We start from the raw sequence: 17,384 nt of genomic DNA on the forward strand, positions 1-17,384 counted from the left end.
ACACATGGGTACACAGGGTACACAGGGTACACATGGGTACACAGGGTACACATGGGTACACAGGGTACACAGGGTACACATGGGTACACAGGGTACACATGGGTACACAGGGTACACAGGGTACACAGGGTACACACGGGTACACAGGGTATACAGGGTACACACGGGTACACGGGGTACACATGGGTACACAGGGTACACACGGGTACACAGGGTACACACGGGTACACAGGGTACACAGGGTACACACGGGTACACAGGGTACACAAGGTACACAAGGGCACACAGGGTACACATGGGTACACAGGGTACACAGGGTACACAGGGTATACAGGGAGAATGGGTAACAGGGAGTCTATATGGAGACTGGGTAACAGGGAGTCTATATGGAGACTGCCATGAATTACTTGCCCTAAATTGCAGTGTTCTCGAAGCCTTCGCCCAGTTTGTTGACGGCAAGCACGCGCTTTTTTCCTCCTGATCTCCATCTGTAGTTCGAAGCGCAAGCGTTTAGCCCTTGGTCTAGATTGAAAGGCGTCTTGTATTTCCTTTTGAGTATTGATGTAATTTACTGTTTCTTATATATTCTGACCTTTATAATCTGTAGTAATTTGTTGAAATATTGCGAATAAAGAGTTTCAGTTCAGTTTTTAGCTTCTTCTGCTTTCTCAGTTGCTCGCTGAAACTTTAACAACCGCTCAAACAATCTATTGTCCGTGTCGTTGGCGTAGCAGTCGACGTCTATGTTAAGCGTAGATTCTATAATTTCAACGAAATTGGGAGAAGTTTTCCCAAAAATATATACTCTATCTTTACCAGGGCACAACGATGACCATGTGAAACATTTTGAGCTCTCATCGACAAATTTCTCGGTTCAGTGTTTCTCCCGACATGATAGCTGGATCATCTGCCACATCCACATTTTCGCGTGAAACCTTACGTCATTCATATTTTCTGGTAGGTGATTGGTCTGTTCAATAGACCGCGAATAAACCGCAAGGACAATGAAAAAGGAATGTAGTTCGGTTTTCAGCAGCCGTTCTTTTGGGGGAGCGTTGCGTGACATCCAAAAACAACGGCTGCGAGGGAGACTAATGCCTTCCAAACAGCATCTAAAATTGCGCGGTCCTTTTCAGGGACCCAACCAATTTATTGTTCTCCTGCCTCATTAAGACAAAACACTCCAATACCATACTAAGAACCATATGCTAAGGTATTTCTCCACTATTGATCGGATCAGCAGGACCTTCCAAGCAGTCAAGTTTTATTTTTAGCATGGTGGCCGTATTACAGGCTTAAAAGTATTCATTGTTACCTCACAACTATCCAGAAACTAACGAGTCACGACGAAATTTCTATTATCCTTTCTCCAGAATACCTTTCTATCGTTTTATCTTGATCTGGTATTGTAAGTTTTATGTGATTCAAAATTTATTATATCCTGATGATAATACACAGTGTCAACCCTTTTATCAACTTTTTCATCATGAAATACAAGACAGAAATTTCGTTGAAACAGATAGCTGTTTCAATAAGAAAATGGAAGAGTATACATTGTCATATTCCCTACATCAGTATTGTCTACATGTAGGAATTACCCATGCCAGCATAGGGGCTAGACAGGTGCGTGACTATTTTCACATGGAGTTTCTATGTATATAGAAGCATTGTCCACCTCACAATAACAATAACTTAACTCGTAGTCCATTGCAGGGTTACCTCCCCCCTGCCAACCAGTACCCATATTTACACCTGGAAAAGGTGAGGCACTTTGAGCTTACAGTATCTTGTCCGAGAACCTAATGCAATGCTCTAACACTAGACACCAAAACTGGACTAATGCCGAGTCCAGTGCACTAACCATTCAGCCACCATGCCTCTTCCTCTGATTAAAGTGGGGTGAATGGGGTCATTAAGGTGGAACCCTTATAACATTGCATAACCAATAGCGACTTAAGGCAACTTATGGCGACTTTAGGTGACTTAAGGCAACTTAAGGTCCCAGAGTAGGCCTTGTCTTGAAGTTCCTGAGGTCTCTCGTCTTTGAGCTAAAGGAAGAAAGCTTGTCACTTCCTTCCATCAGCCACTAAGTACTACTGATGCCTTGACGGTTAAGCAGAAATTGCTGCTTACTAGTGATGCAGTTAGACACAAACTCATCAATGATGTCCCAACTAGATGGAATAGCACCCTTGCTATGCTCAGCTGTTTGGTGGAGTAAACAACTGCTTTGTTGGCCGCGGCCAATGACTTAAAACACTCAGCAAAGCTGCAACAACTACAATTAAAAACTGTGTGTACAATTTTGATGAGCATCGCCTTGCAGAGAGGCTAATTGTGATTCTAGATCCTTTTCAGATCACTATCATTGTATCTGCAGAGCAGGTTGCTAGTATGCACAGTACAATGCTAAACGAGGACCCGTGTTATTCAGAAAGTGAAACAGATCATCCAGACAGAAATGGCCTCCAGAACCAAAAGACGAATAATTAGCCATGATGACGTGTGTTTCAAATCCTTTTACTTAAGGTTTAGAATTCCTGTCTCCTTCTGAAAAGGAACTGGCCCATAAGCTACTGTTGGAAAAGGTTCGAAATGTTAGTTTGGGGGAATATATTGTTAAGAAACAACATTGACTTTACAACATTGACTTTATTTTTTTTTTTTAAAATGAAAGAAATAAAGGCTTTTGTAGCCCGCAGTTAGCAAAGCTATTCTAGGCGGGCTACCTAAACAGACACTGTATAGGCTCACACACACACACACACACGCACGCACACACACACGCAACAATGAAATAAATAAATAAATGAGCAAATAAAAATAAATAATAAATAATAGTAGTAAAATCATGTTAAAGGTTTTAACTGAGCCAGTCACACAAGGGAGTTTTTAACAGGTCAAAGAGAAAGCTAATCAGTTGAAATACAAATATAAGCTAGAAAGGTCAAGGTAGCGCAAGTCAACATTCATCTCCTCAATTTCAAGAATTTTCAAAAGCAAGTGAGTTAGCTCACGTTTAAAAGGTGCTTTCTTTAGCTTACGAATTTCAGGGGGGATGCCATTCCATATTTTCGCACCAACTCTAGAAAAGGAAAACAACTGATGATTTGTTCTCGCCTGTTTTATATAAAAGCTTCCAGCTACTGAGAAACGAGTAGAGTAGGAATGAACCTGTTCAGAGTGAGTAAAAAGTTCAGAAATATTGAGAGGAGCACAGCGATTTTTGATGTCATGTAACAGAGAGGCAACTAATTTGAAGTAAAGCATTTTTATCGGTAGAATTCCCGAACGACTAAAAAGAGGAGCACTGTGAGATGTATAATCGGAAAAGTGCATTAGACGAAGAACCCGCTTTTGTAAAATGACGATTTTGTTTAGATGAGTATTGGCGGCTTGGCCCCAAGCAACGAGGCCATAGGAAATATACGGTTCAATGAGCGAGCGGTAAATGTTTATAAGAGTAGTGAGCGGTACCAAGTGTCTTAGCCTTGCAACGATACCGATACCTTTGCTTATTTTCGTGGAAATGTAGTTAATATGATGCTTCCAGGAGAGATTACCGTCAATGAGAACACCTAGGTATTTAACATATGTCTTACGTTCAAGAGATACCAATTGCTCCGAGTTATTATCAAGTATTTTAAGGTTTACTTCTCGGTATAGTTTGTGTTGATAAGGATGAAAAATAACGAAATTAGATTTGGATACGTTAAGAGATAATTTATTTGAATTCAGCCATTCACACAACTTTAATATCTCTTCATTGACGACAACTTCAAGTTTCTTTAGATCTTTTTCTGCATATAGTAAATTGGTATCATCAGCAAATAGGTAAAAGTCAAACTTTTTAGAGGAACGATGCATGTCATTGACATAAATTAAGAAAAGAAGCGGACCAAGTATAGAACCTTGAGGGACTCCACACACTATTCTCTCTTTGCTAGAGACAATAGAACCGATTTGGGTTGATTGCATCCTGGCAGACAAGTATGATGAGAACCAGTCATTAATCAATCCTCTAATTCCATAATGGTGTAATTTATGCAACAAAATCGAATGATCAACTGTGTCGAAGGCCTTTTTCAAGTCAATGAAAATGCCACAGGAATATAATTTTTTATCAATGTTGTTTTGAATTGTATTTAGAATATCCAGAATTGCATGTTGAGTTGAGCAGTTCTCTCTAAATCCATATTGCGATGTGAAAAATATATCATTTTTATTTATAAAAGATTTTAGGCGTTTGTACATTAGTTTTTCGAATATTCGATTAAACACGGACAGTAACGATATTGGGCGATAATTGTTTGGGTCAGTTTCATCATCCGCTTTATAAATTGGAATTACTACAGCATGCTTTAATTTGTGGGGATAGATACCAGTTGAAATGGACATGTTCATTAGTTCAGCTAGGGTATGAGATAAAGCTTGACGTGCGGACTTCAAAAGACGAACTGGACATGAATAAAGTCCGTAGGCTTTTTTTGATTGAGTACTCAAAATTTCCATTTCAATTTCAGTAGAAGTGACAGCGTCAAAGAAGAAAGAATTGGTGTAATTTGAATTCCCTAGGTAATCCTTAAAGTCCCTGGTGGATAATGGTATGCTATTTGCAAGTTTAGGTCCGACAGATGCGAAATGATGATTCAGTGCATTAGCTATTTCTGATTGGTTTTGTGTTGTACCCCGGTTGTCTGGAAGCTGGAGCGACGATACGAGCTTAGTCTTTTTGTGCTTATTAATTAAAGTGTTAATCCCCTCCCAAGTTTTTTTCATATTATTTAGGTTGCTACTAAAATAGGATTGATAGTAAAGTCTTTTACTCTGGCGAGTAAGGCTTAAAATTGTGTTCCTGTACAACTTGTATGTAGCCGTGTCACCAGAGTAAAAGAGATCGTTCTTAATTTTTATTGATCTACGTAAACCTCTAGTTATCCACGGTTTAGATAGTTGCTTGGCCTTGCGTTTTGATACAAATTTGAGAGGAGCATGTCTATTAACAATTTTATTCAATCTGTTGTAGAACGAAGAAAAGCGTTTGTCAATAGAGCCATTAGAGATCAAACCGGTCCAGTCAGTTTGAGAAATGTCACTGATAAAGTTTTCTTCCGAGAATCTCGAATAGTCACGGATTTTAGTCCCCTGATAGCGAGATTTTAAAGATGGAGAATGGATGATGCAAAATTGAGAGTAGTGGTCACTTATATCTGAGACAATGTTGCCGCTGGAGAGTTTAAAGCCAATGCTGTTAACAAGAATATTGTCAATAAGTGTGGCAGAATTATTATGGACTCTTGTAGGCTTGTCAATTACTGGAAAAAAGGAGTAACTTTGCAGGGACAGCAGAAAGTTATGAGAAAAATCACAGGTTTCAGATTTGAGGAGATCAATGTTGAAGTCGCCCATGACATATATCGGTTTATTAGCAGAGCTTAGTCTTTCTATTGTCATATCGAAATACGTTTGAAATTGTTCAGGAGAAGTATGTTGCCTATAGATTACACCACATATAACATTTTTACCTATTAAAAATTCGAGTTCAATCCATAAGGCCTGGAAAGCCTCGTTAGAGGTTTTTTCGAGAACTGTGTAATTTAAACTGGCGTCAACATACATACCAACACCTCCACAAGAAAGAGGAGTTGGCACCTGTTCGAATTGGTAATTAGGTATATGTGGATTAAAGTCTATTCTGGCCGAGTTTGTAATTTTAGTTTCGGTTATTCCGATTACGCTGAAGTGGTAGTCTAGCTCATCCAGTAAATGTACTTGCAAATTTTCAAGGTTACGTCGAAGGCTTCGTACATTATTATGTAGAATTGAGAAAGATGTTTTGTTTTCATCTCGCATGAGATCGTTTTTAAACTTGCAAAAGCTATGTGGTGAGAAATATCGGCTTCGAATTTGTTGATTATTTAGGTTGCTATCAGGATTGACACTACTTTGAGTATTCAAACTAAAAATATCTAATTCATGGAGGCTACGGAGCTTATCTAAGTACTTTTTCGTTGGCAAGTTACTGTTCAGGCTATTATTGAACTGACCATGCGTTCGGATGATATCAACATTTGAGAAAGGAAGGTTTTTTAATAAAGATTTGTTTGCTCGGCAAACATATCTGTCACTTAGGACTACCATTGAGAGTTGTTATTACGAGATATATACTTAGCTTTGGTCTCCGTTTTCCAGACTGAGCAGATCACCAATATTCTTGATCTTGATGGCTCGAGACGTAGCATCTTTCCGTAAATAAACAAAGGAGCCCTTTGACCAACAGTACTGGTAATAATGCTGTTCTTTAAACTTCTTCGCCTCGAACAGGACTGTTTGCATTCGGGGTGACAAATGATCAAAAATTCTAACCGCGCTTAACGAGGCATCCTCAGGGAGTCCAACGGAAGCCGGGTCCAATTTGCATGCATCTTTACGATGATTCATGACGCTTTCTTTGGCTAAACGCCTGACAAATCTACAAACTATCGGCTTTGGCTTTCCATTGTTATTCCTGCTGGGAACACGATGGGCGGTGTCGATGTCATACATCGATAGATCAGCTCCCGTTTCTTTAAAAATGTTTAGGCAAAGCTTGCTTATCGAGGCTGCGGATTCATCTTGCAGCCTCTCAGGCACTCCCACAATTTTTACATTATACTGGAAACTATGTTCTTGAATTTCGTCAATAGCATTTCCAATAATATCTACCTTGGCTTTCAGCTCTTCGAGTTTGGTGCTTAGTCGCTGGAGTTCGTCTTTGGCCATGCCGCTAAAGAGATGGAAGTCGTCGTATTTCTTGCTCAAGAACTCTACACATTGGGCACCTTCTTCGCTGGGCAGAACTTCTTCGCTTCTCTCGCTATGTCGCTGTATCAACTCCTTCAATCTAGCTACCTCGTCCGACATTGACGATAGTTGCGCTTTAAGTATGTTATTCTCCTTCTTCAAAGCCGCAACTGACCCAGGCATTGCACAAAGGTTAAACGAAAGGACACACACAAAAAAATACAGAATACAAAAATAAGAAAAAGCAAAGAATATAAAGAAACTTAGCGGAGCTCAAAAATCACAACCGTCTTGACCAACATCCGCTGACCAATCTGACCAAGAAAGAGCCAGAAGAAGACAGTCAGGAGGACAATCAGCGTTTACTGATTCAGATCAATCAGGTGCCACCCCTATTGAGCATTCTAACGACCTTAATGAGCCTAGTGAGCCAACCTCACCTAAGAAAGCACGATCAGCTGACATAGATGACTGGCTGCAAGGTATTATGTGCATGGGGGAGAGTGTGATATCAAGTCAACATGTTGTGGCAAACGAAGTCAGTCGATATCTGCACTCTACTCCTATGGACCAAGAGCAGACGCTTTCACTGTGGTGGAAGAAAAACCAGCTGTTCTTTCCACATATGGGTAATCTTACCAGAAAATATCTTGCCATACCAGCCTCATCAGTACCCTCAGAAAGGGCTATTAGCCTGGCAGAAAATCTTGTAAGCAAAAAGAGGGCTCGCAGGAGCCCTAGTAATGTTGACATGTTCGTTTTCTTGCGAAAGAACATGAGCCCTTTGCTGGTAGTACTTTGTGTTTGAAGCACTTAGTGTGCTGTTTAAGGGAGAAAATTTTAGTCGAGGAGACAAAGACTTGCCAGTTCATATTATGTTTGCGAGGGATTTCATTACTCAGAGACACAGTTGAGTTTGTAAAAGAACACTGTATTGAGTTTTTTCATCCGATTACAGCTCTGTAACACACTTTTAGTAGTGATATAGCTTTTGTTAAAGTTGAAATTAAAATGATTACTAATAACATTAAAAACAGTTTAACAACTTTAAGCTATCACTTTGACTTCTCCGTAGGTGTAAAATACACGGAATGCTTATTGGTAGATTTTTCCGATTATAATGGATGGCTGCACAGCCCAGAGCCATCTCCTGTTAGTAAACTACCAATTCCAACAATAGAAGATGTAACATTTTCAAAATAGTTTCTCCAAACTGGAGGGCTTCAACAACAACTGGACTGTTTAGTTCGACGATCCAGAAATCCAGAATACTTGATGAAGACATCTTGAAAATCTGTACGAGCACTGTTGTCCAGCATGACAACCATGCCTGGCATTTGGCAAGGAGGGGCTGTCTTGCTGCCAGAAGCTTTGGTAGTATTCCGAAAGTCAAACACCTCACTTCTGAAACGCCCTCTTTACGAATATGACCTCTAGAGAGTGAAAGCAGTACAATGGGGAGTTAACAATGAAGAAGCAGCTATCAAGGCCTTCACATCTTGAAGACAGGGAAAACGCTTAAGGAAACTGGAATTTGTTTTCACTCCTCCGATATTCTTGGTGCTTCCCCTGATGGGATCGTTGAGCATGAAACTACTCTTGAGGCCAAGTGCCCATACAATGAAAGAATCCAAACCATAGAAGAGACCGCACAATCTTCAGCAACACACGTCGGGCAAACGCGGGCTGAAATTGTGCCACAAGAATTGATGGGAAAAAAATTCGACTGCGTGTAATCCACTGGGGCTTGGGACCAAATAAAAAGGATCTTTGTTCCACCCATAATTCAGTTGAAGACATGAGATTGCTTCCCGCCGATTTACCACTTTCTAAGCTCTAGTTTGGTACCAAACTTACCGTGGAACGCAAAGATTTTCAATGAAATTCGCTTTTTGAAAAGCGCCTTCACTGTCGTTTGCAAAGATGTGAAATGTCTACTTTGAAGGTTGAATAAGCCTTCAAATAACTTTTCAGCCCTGATAATCTGCCTGTCTCTTTTTAGCATCGTGCTAACTACAGTGTTCAAGTAAGAATCTGATACTTTTGTTTTTGGTGTTTTTCGCTTAATATTGTAGATATTTTAAGTTTACTGGCAGCCATTTCGCGTGGTTAGGGACAGTTGTTGTTTCTTGGTTTCCTTAGGATGCCGCAAAACGCAGTGAGTGCTGCAAAAAGTCTTCGGTTCTCTACGGAAACTTCACATGTTTATTCCCATCCTGCCGCTTGTACTTCTTATGCTACACCGCTAGCTCCATCAAGCAGACAAGCATTCCTCTTTACCGGAATTTCACCCATTCAAACCAAGAATAATGCTTTTTTCTGACAGTCAGGGTGATGTTCATGGCGATCTTCGCAACGTGTCCACGGGCTTCCATTCGTCAAAACCTGAATGCTCTGATAGCACCATTTTGATCTTCAAAAGTTGTGCGAAGGATGGCAAGAAAGAGCGCCAATATTTTTACGCGTTCCTTTTGAACAGTGCCAGCCGACCAAAGCCGGCAAACCGTAAAAGCACTTGGTTTGGAAGTGTTGCACTTGCAGGATCGATACTCTTGAAACAAAGAAATCGTGAAATGAACGCAACTGCCGCTGTGATGGGGATTTTGCTAAAGAGCAAAGCTGCTGAGGTAAATTTGATTCCATAACGTCTATACTGTTTTTATCGGGCAGAATCGAAGTGGGTCAGTGGAATCAGAAGGAAGGGGAAGATGATGTATTTTTAGAAAATTTAATTATACATGGTTTTCAGTGTAAAATTATGTAAAAATTTGTGTTTTAATTGTATCCTTGGTTCATAGTGTTTTTTGATTTTAAATTCATCACCAGATATTTAAACTGATAACAAAGGAAACCATAAGGATAAAATTGGAAAACAACATGAACTCTTAATATCTCTGTTTTCCAATATTGTTAAACTTTCTTACAATGTTTGTCAACCCAGAACCACATACACTGTACAAGCCAAAACAGTTTCATCTCACAAGGATAAAGTTATTTTTAAAACATTCATTTAGTCTTGCCCCTTGTGTACAGTGAATGGTTGTGTTAACAAACACTCAAAGTGTGCTTAGGTCATTATTAATAATATTGTTATTGGCACAATTGACTGCCTTAATTGAACTTAACAAGTTCAAACTTTATGTGACAGTATTTTGGCCTAGCTGCAAATAGTCACAGCTACATGTAATCTAGGTGGCAAGAGCAAAAAGATCTTATTTCTACCCTTACATGCACTTGATATTCTTTTATGATAGGCTACTATTTCCAACTCAAGCATACTTAGTAAGCTTGATGAACTGGGGAAGGATCACGATGCAGATCTAATCACTACCAGAGACCACATTTCAGAAGAAAATACCACCCTAATGAGAGTAAAGGAGAGGATTTCAACAATTAAGGAAAACCTTGGAATGGCTGTAATCACCTCACCTGCATTGCTGGCTGCCACACGGGAGGAGCATGAATTGAAAAAGTCTTTTCATCCTGGATTCGTCATATCCTTTGACAACCTTGACTTTCAGGTTAAGAGGAGGAATATGACTAAGGATAACCAGAATCAAGACTACCACTGGGTCAACCACCAAATGGTGGAAAACTGAGTTTCTGACAACTCCCTTGATGTCAGAAAACCTGATCCTGAAGATATTGTAAATATCCCAAACACCAGGTTTCTTCCCAATTTGTACAATCAGCATAATCAACGTTTGGACTACATAATTTTGATATCAAGAATTTTAGTATCATACTTCGAAGTCTTGAAGCCACTGCAGGATGCCTGCATATTCCACATACCACATATATACAGTAGAGAGATGTCTCAGAAGTCCAGAAAGGTATGCATTTTATCATTAAATGTTAATTCTTAGGAGTAAAACTTGGGAATTGTGGGGTCATTACTTTTGAAGTTCTATAAACTTTCAAAAAATAATACTAATAGTATCACTGAAAAGATCTTACTGCATAAATTAACCTATTTGCTGGCGGGAAAATATAAACCTATTGTTTGTAATTTCATGCCTCTCAGTTCAAAGTGAGTGCTTAATGTCTGTTGGAATATTCTCTATTAAATACAGTTCCTAACAAAGTGTACACTGTTCTCTTTCACTCTAAAATATTGTATTTCCAACTAGGGGTGTAACGATTAATCGAATTCTCGATTAATCGCGATTATGACCGTTCGGTTCGATTCACGATTATTTGATTCCACGTTTCGATTTTATTTATTTATTTATTTATTACAATTTAATGGCATTAATAGTAATACATAACAACAAAACTAATATAAATAGCCATACGGATAATCTGTAAAGGAGTCCAGGACCCCATAAAGAACAGATCACCAATGAATATCTACTAAAATAAGTTACAAAGTAAAGTATAAAATCAAAATAAAATCAATAGTTCAACAATAATAACTAATTTAATGCACGATCCAGTAAACATTTCTTGACTCCCCGCTTGAAAACATCAACACTTGCTGCCTTACGAGTATCGTAGGGCAAAAGATTCCAGGAGTCAACTATCCTGTGAAAAAAACTATATTTAAGTGGATTTGTTCTTGCATATTTCTTCTTAAGAGATAAATCATCGTATTTCCTAAATGAATAATGATCCGCATTAGAATAAAAATCTACGTATGAATCGATATTGATGTTACTTATTCCATTGAGAGCTTTATATAAAAAAGTAACATCAGCTAGAAATCTCCTATTTTCTAGTGACATCAAATTTAGCTTCTTTAAACGAGTCTCATAATTGTCCTCAGTCTTTAAAATGAACTTGGTTGCTCTTCTTTGTACTTTTTCAACTTTTTCTATGTTCCTTTTGGTGTAGGGTGACCATACAGCAGAGCAGTATTCAACATTCGATCGAACTAACGCGCAGTAAAGAGTTCTCAGAGTCGTAGTATCATCCAGACCTCTACAAGTCCTTTTAATTAGCCCTAACATTTTGTTTGCTTTCGACACAATAATATCAATGTGCGAGTTCCAGATAAAATTGTCAGTAGTTGTAACTCCCAAGTCTTTGAATTCTCTAACTTCTTCCAAGAGAGAATTGTCCAAGGAATAATTAGAGACTAAAGGTTGCCTTTTCTTTGTTAATCTCATAACTTTGCACTTTTTGACATTAAAAGCCATGGCATTGCGAATACTCCAATGATGAAGATTATCCAGGTCCCGTTGAAAACAGAATTGATCACTAACATCATCAATGACTCTTGAAGTTTTACAATCATCAGCAAAAAGCGCAATGGTATTTCCAGGGAGAACAACATCGGGCAAGTCATTCACAAAAACTACAAAAAATAGCGGCCCCAGAATGGAGCCCTGTGGGACACCGGACGGAACTTCTAACCAAGTGGAGGAGACGCCATCCAACACAGTTCTTTGCCAACGATTACTCAAGTAACTCTCACACCACTGTAGTAGGGAGCCAGAAATTCCGAAATTACAGAGCTTCCGCAGTAAAATTGAATGATTCACTCTGTCGAAAGCCTTGGAGAAGTCCAGGAAAGCAACATCCACCTGTCGTCCCTCATCCAAAGCTGTGACCCACTGATAATGAGTGAGAACCAATTGTGACCCACAAGATTTCCCCTTCACAAATCCATGCTGCCACTCAGATAAATAGGGCGAAATATGCGCGTAAACAGCAGTATGCACAAGACGCTCTAAACATTTAGCTGGAATAGGTAACAGGGAAATTGATCTGTAATTTTCCACGAATTCCTTATCATTGTTCTTATGTATAGGAGTGATGTTAGCGGATTTCCACAAGGTGGGCATGACTCCTGAGCTTAGGGATAAGTTAAACAAGTGCGACAAGGGAACCGACAATTCCTTCGCACAGATTTGTAGAATTCTTGATGGTATATTATCCACACCGGGTGATTTATTGATGTCGAGCCTACTTAGAATTCCCTGCACTTCAAATGGTGTAGTTGTAACGTTCAGTAACAAATTTGGATTCACAACATCTGTAGTCGGACAGCTAACATCAGCTGAATCCTTTGAATAAATTGAGTGGAAGAACTTATTAAAAAGTTCCGCCTTGGAAGACGCATCTGTAGAACAAACATTATCATAAATTACAGTATCTGGAATTCTCTTAGTTTTAGATTTAACGGAGTAAAATTTCCAGAAATGTTTAGGGTTGTCCTGAAGTTTTCCAGACAGAGATTGAAGATAATTGTAGTAACTTGTATTAATAAGTCTCTTTGTTTTCTTTCTCAGCTCCTTGAATTTTAAGAATATGTCCGGTGAACCATTAGATTTAACTTGCTTCCATAATTTCCTCTTCTTCCTAATTAGTTTCATTATATCATTGCAAATCCAAGGAGGCCTAGAGCGACGCTTGAGTGTTATCCGGGGTATATGTTGATTGACAGCAGAAAACAGAAGATCCTGAAACTTTAACAGACCTGTATCGATACAGTTATCGCATGTAACTAGATTCCAGGGAATAGATTGTAAGGTCTCCTGCAAACCTTTAAAATCAGCCTTTTTGTAACAATATACCTTACGCTGAATGTTATTAGGCCTTCTCATCTCAGTACGAAACTTGAAGGTAAGGGGATGATGGTCTGAGTCAAATGCATGCGGATGCACCGCTACATCTTCAACCAAGATGTCATTATTGGTTAGGACCAGATCCAAAATATTGCCAGAAGGTCCAGGATTTCTTAGATCTCGAGTTGCATGTAGGTTCTTTTGTACCAAATAGAAATCATCCAAAATACTACAAAAATCCTTAATTCCAGGGTCTGACTTTATAGGGCATCCAAGATTCCAGTCAATGTGTGGAAAATTAAAGTCCCCAGTTACAACAAGATTTGAAAGACCAGTTCCTGAATATTTATCCAAAAACTCTCTGAATTGTGACAAAAATAACTCATCTGCGTCCGGTGGTCTATAAAATGCAGAAAGGAGTACACAAATAGTAGGATTTGGACGAATTTCAAGAGCTATCATCTCTAAATTAACCTCCAGGTCAGTCCTGCGAATACAAGAAATATGATTCTTGATAGCTATAAGCACTCCACCACCCCGCCTATTACATCTGTCCTTCCGAAAAATATTATAGCCTTCAAGCTTAAGTTCAAAGTCCTGATAGTTACTATCCAGCCATGTCTCAACTATGACAACAACATCAAACGAATCCATAAATAGCAATGCTTGTAGGTCAAAAACTTTGTTCCGTATACTTCTGGCATTTAAGAATAAAGCTTTGGGAAAAATATTTCGCACACCGTCAGTAGAACCTGAAAGTGATGACTGTAGACTGCCATTGGTATCTTCCATAGTAGATTCCTCGAAGAACGAATCGGTGAAATTAAATGGAAAAGTACAATCGGAACAGTACCAAGTTTCATCTGAGGATCCCAAATCAATATATGTTCTAATATCCAAGTTGATACACTTGATATGGTGCCATTTACAACAGCCATCACAAAGAATTCCTTTTTGGTTAGAGCGAACAGAATTGGAGCAAACTCCACACGGATGCTTCCACGTGGGCGGTTTTCTTCCAGCACGAGTAATGTTGTCGTGTGCCGAAGTACAGCCATAACCAGGATTTGGATGAATATCCCCACATAACAATAAGTTGTTCAGTTGGAAAGAGGCAGATGAGTTGTTGTAATAGCTAATTTTACGAAGGAAGAAATGCTTCCTACGCTTGTGTAGCAAACCAAGATGGCCGCTCGTCGAACTTGACTTGACTAAAACATAGTTCGAAAGTGGGACTTCAGTACAGCGTAAAAACTCGCCAACAGTCCCAAAAGAAGTGACACTAAATATCGGCGGGCATATTGCAATGTTGGACGACACACTAACGCCCCAAAAGGTCGAAAATAAAAGATATAGGAGAGAGCGAGCTAAAACACGTCCGACTCTCATACCGACCGATTTTTTGCATACCTTTCCAAAAGTGCCCTCAGTGAGTCATTATATTGTAAACTTAGAATCCAGATCTCAATAAGATGTTCGTTTTTCATTGACAATCGATCAAAGACGCTAATTTGCAGTTCTTGCGCCATGTTGCTTGGTAAAAATCCCGGGGTAAAAATGTTGCCCCTCTACCACCCCCTGAGAATTTCCAAATAAGGCAAACCATGTGCGTGCTCACAAACATGGCGGACAACACGGCGACGAATGGCCAAGCGATTGTGAATCCGCCTGCTTCTTTTCGATCCGCAGTGTGGAAATATTATGGTTTTCCGACTAAAGACGGAACAACAGACAAGTCTAAAACTATCTGCAAAATTTGCTTCGCAACTTTCAAGTATTGTGCCGGTTCGACTTCAAGCATGAGCGCTCACTTAAAAAGTCAACACAGTATTGATGAAAAGTCAGAAGTGTTGCAGTCAAAGACGGCAAAAACTTCACCGGGTACCAAAAACAGTACTGGAACAGGACAGTCAAAAATTCAGGATGTTATGAAGAATAAGTTGCCGCGGTCGGGCAACAGAGCAACGGCAATAACGAAGTCTATTGGAGTTTTCATTGCAAAGGACATGAGGCCCTATTCAGTTGTGGAAAATAAAGGGTTTCAACACATGATCAACGTTCTGGAGCCAAGGTATGACTTACCAAGCAGAGTTCATTTTTCTGAGAAGGTGATACCTAAACTTTACGAAGAAGTCAAAGCAGAAGTCGAATCAGACCTTAAAAGTGCCGAGTTCGTGGCTTTAACAAGTGATGGATGGACATCTAGATCAACCGAAAGCTACATAACAGTTACCGCACATTTCATCCAAGAATGGAACATTAAAAACTATGTTTTGCAAACAAGAAGAATGGATGTGTCACATACATCGGAAAACTTATCAAATATACTGACTTCAGCTATATCTGAGTGGAATTTACAAAGATATGAACAGAATCCATCTCTGACATCTGACAATGCCAGCAATATAGTGAATGCTGCAAAGCAAGCTGAACTTTCACCACATGTTGGATGTGTGGCCCATACAATCAATCTGGCAACCCAAAAAGGACTTAAGGTATCTCAAATGGACAGGCTTCTTGGAAGGATAAGGCGCATAGCAAGCTTTTTCCATAGGAGCACAACAGCTATGGCAGTTTTGAAATCAAAACAAGCTTTATTGGAATTGCCACAACACAAGTTGATAAATGATGTACCAACTAGGTGGAACTCCTCATATGACATGGTGCAGCGGTTTTTAGAGCAACAGGCAGCAATTGAAGCTGTCCTCTTGACAAAGGATGTCAAGAAAAATGCCAAAGATGTTCATTTCCTGTCAGAAAATGATATCTCTGCAGCAGAGAGTGTCATCAATGTACTGGGACCAATCAAGACCATTACTACTATCCTTTGTGATGAGAAGACGCCTACAGTATCCATGATTCACCCTCTGAAGGAGATGCTGATTCAGCAGTTGAAAGTTTCAGATGATGACATTATGCTTGTTAAAGAAGTAAAAACAGCTATAGCAAAGGATTTGGATGCTAGGTTTGGAAACAACTGTTTGTCTAGTATGTCTACAGATTAAATAATAATTATTATATCCAAATTATAAAGAGTCTTCCCAATAAAGGTTTTTGTTAGAGCTTTCTGTCGCAAATAAACATGCTGCAGTGCTATTTGAGTCGCAAAATATAGTTTACAAATTGTTCTCATATTCTAGATATACAGACCTTGACACATTGCAGTTTCTGAAGGAGAGTTCCTGTTTAGATCCAAGGTTTAGATCCATGCCATATCTTGATGAAACCGAGAAACTAGATGTCTACACTGCACTTACCTTGAAAGCAGTCCCACTGAATGAGCAACAACAAAATTCAGTTCAGGTTCGTAAAAATTGGAAATTTTTAACAGCCAACATTTACTGCTTGTACTGACGGTACTGAGTTGAGTTACAAACATATTAAATGATGATAGAGTGTTTTTCTGTTCATAGGTGAAGACTGAAGCAGACCAGCCTAGTGCGCAGGGACAGCCACAGCTGCCCAATTTGCCAAGTCTACCAACTCTGGAGGGTGAACATTCAAATTCCAGTGGAGACACAACTGTTGTCCTCACAAGTGATCCCCCACCAGAAAAGAAAAGGAAATCTGCCTTGGATGATCTTTTTGGAGATGTTTTTATAACTAAAGTTCATCCTGGGAAGTCAGTGTTTCAGTTAGTTGAGTCAGAGTTGGCTAATTACAAAGTTGAAGAAACCATGCCTTTGAACTCTAATCCATTGTTGTGGTGGGAAGCAAATGAGCTGAAATATCCCATTTTGTCAAAGTTGGCCAAAAAATATCTATGTGTCCCTGCCACATCAGTGGCCAGTGAGAGGGTTTTCTCTTCTGCAGGGGACATTGTGTCTGCTCAGAGGTCATGTTTGCATAGTGATCATGTAGACAAGTTACTTTTTTTACAGAAAAATATGAGAGTGCACTAGATCTAGATTCTAGAAAGAACTCAAAAAAGAACACTGACAAATTGCATGTTTTTTATTTGTTATTGCATCCTTGAAATAGATTAACAATGTTCCTGTTACTATTGTATCCTCACATTGAGAGTTTAGGGTTGTATGTTGTTACATTGTGTATCATCTTGCAAGAATTAAAAATCATTAATATTTTGCATAA

General features: G+C 39.2%; 2 protein-coding genes across 2 annotated transcripts; one reads left to right on the forward strand and one right to left on the reverse strand.

Moving 5' to 3' along the window:
* Window positions 1-5,763: 5,763 nt before the first annotated feature.
* Window positions 5,764-7,104, reverse strand: LOC148726991 (uncharacterized). Its single transcript, XM_088727598.1, has one exon. It carries the CDS (start codon window positions 6,964-6,966, stop codon window positions 6,169-6,171), a length of 798 nt encoding a protein of 265 aa, XP_088583724.1. The 5' UTR covers window positions 6,967-7,104; the 3' UTR covers window positions 5,764-6,168.
* A 7,588-nt stretch (window positions 7,105-14,692) lies between these two features.
* On the forward strand, window positions 14,693-17,384 carry LOC148726992 (E3 SUMO-protein ligase ZBED1-like). The gene is made up of 3 exons (XM_088727595.1): window positions 14,693-16,257; window positions 16,433-16,595; window positions 16,706-17,384. The coding sequence occupies exons 1-3, from the start codon at window positions 14,897-14,899 to the stop codon at window positions 17,192-17,194; spliced, it is 2,013 nt and encodes a 670-aa protein (XP_088583721.1). The 5' UTR covers window positions 14,693-14,896; the 3' UTR covers window positions 17,195-17,384.

The sequence above is a fragment of the Stylophora pistillata genome, chromosome 7, assembly GCF_964205215.1.
Source record: "Stylophora pistillata chromosome 7, jaStyPist1.2, whole genome shotgun sequence".
In the NCBI taxonomy this organism is placed as follows: domain Eukaryota; kingdom Metazoa; phylum Cnidaria; class Anthozoa; order Scleractinia; family Pocilloporidae; genus Stylophora; species Stylophora pistillata.

Excerpts from the sequence above, each read along its gene's own strand:
- LOC148726991 (XM_088727598.1), bottom strand. The coding sequence starts at position 6,966 with ATGCCTGGGTCAGTTGCGGCTTTGAAGAAGGAGAATAACATACTTAAA.
- LOC148726992 (XM_088727595.1), top strand. The coding sequence starts at position 14,897 with ATGTGCGTGCTCACAAACATGGCGGACAACACGGCGACGAATGGCCAA. Across the intron at positions 16,258-16,432 it reads GCAAAGGATTTGGATGCTAG|ATATACAGACCTTGACACAT; the intron begins GTTTGGAAACAA and ends CTCATATTCTAG. Across the intron at positions 16,596-16,705 it reads AACAACAAAATTCAGTTCAG|GTGAAGACTGAAGCAGACCA; the intron begins GTTCGTAAAAAT and ends TTCTGTTCATAG.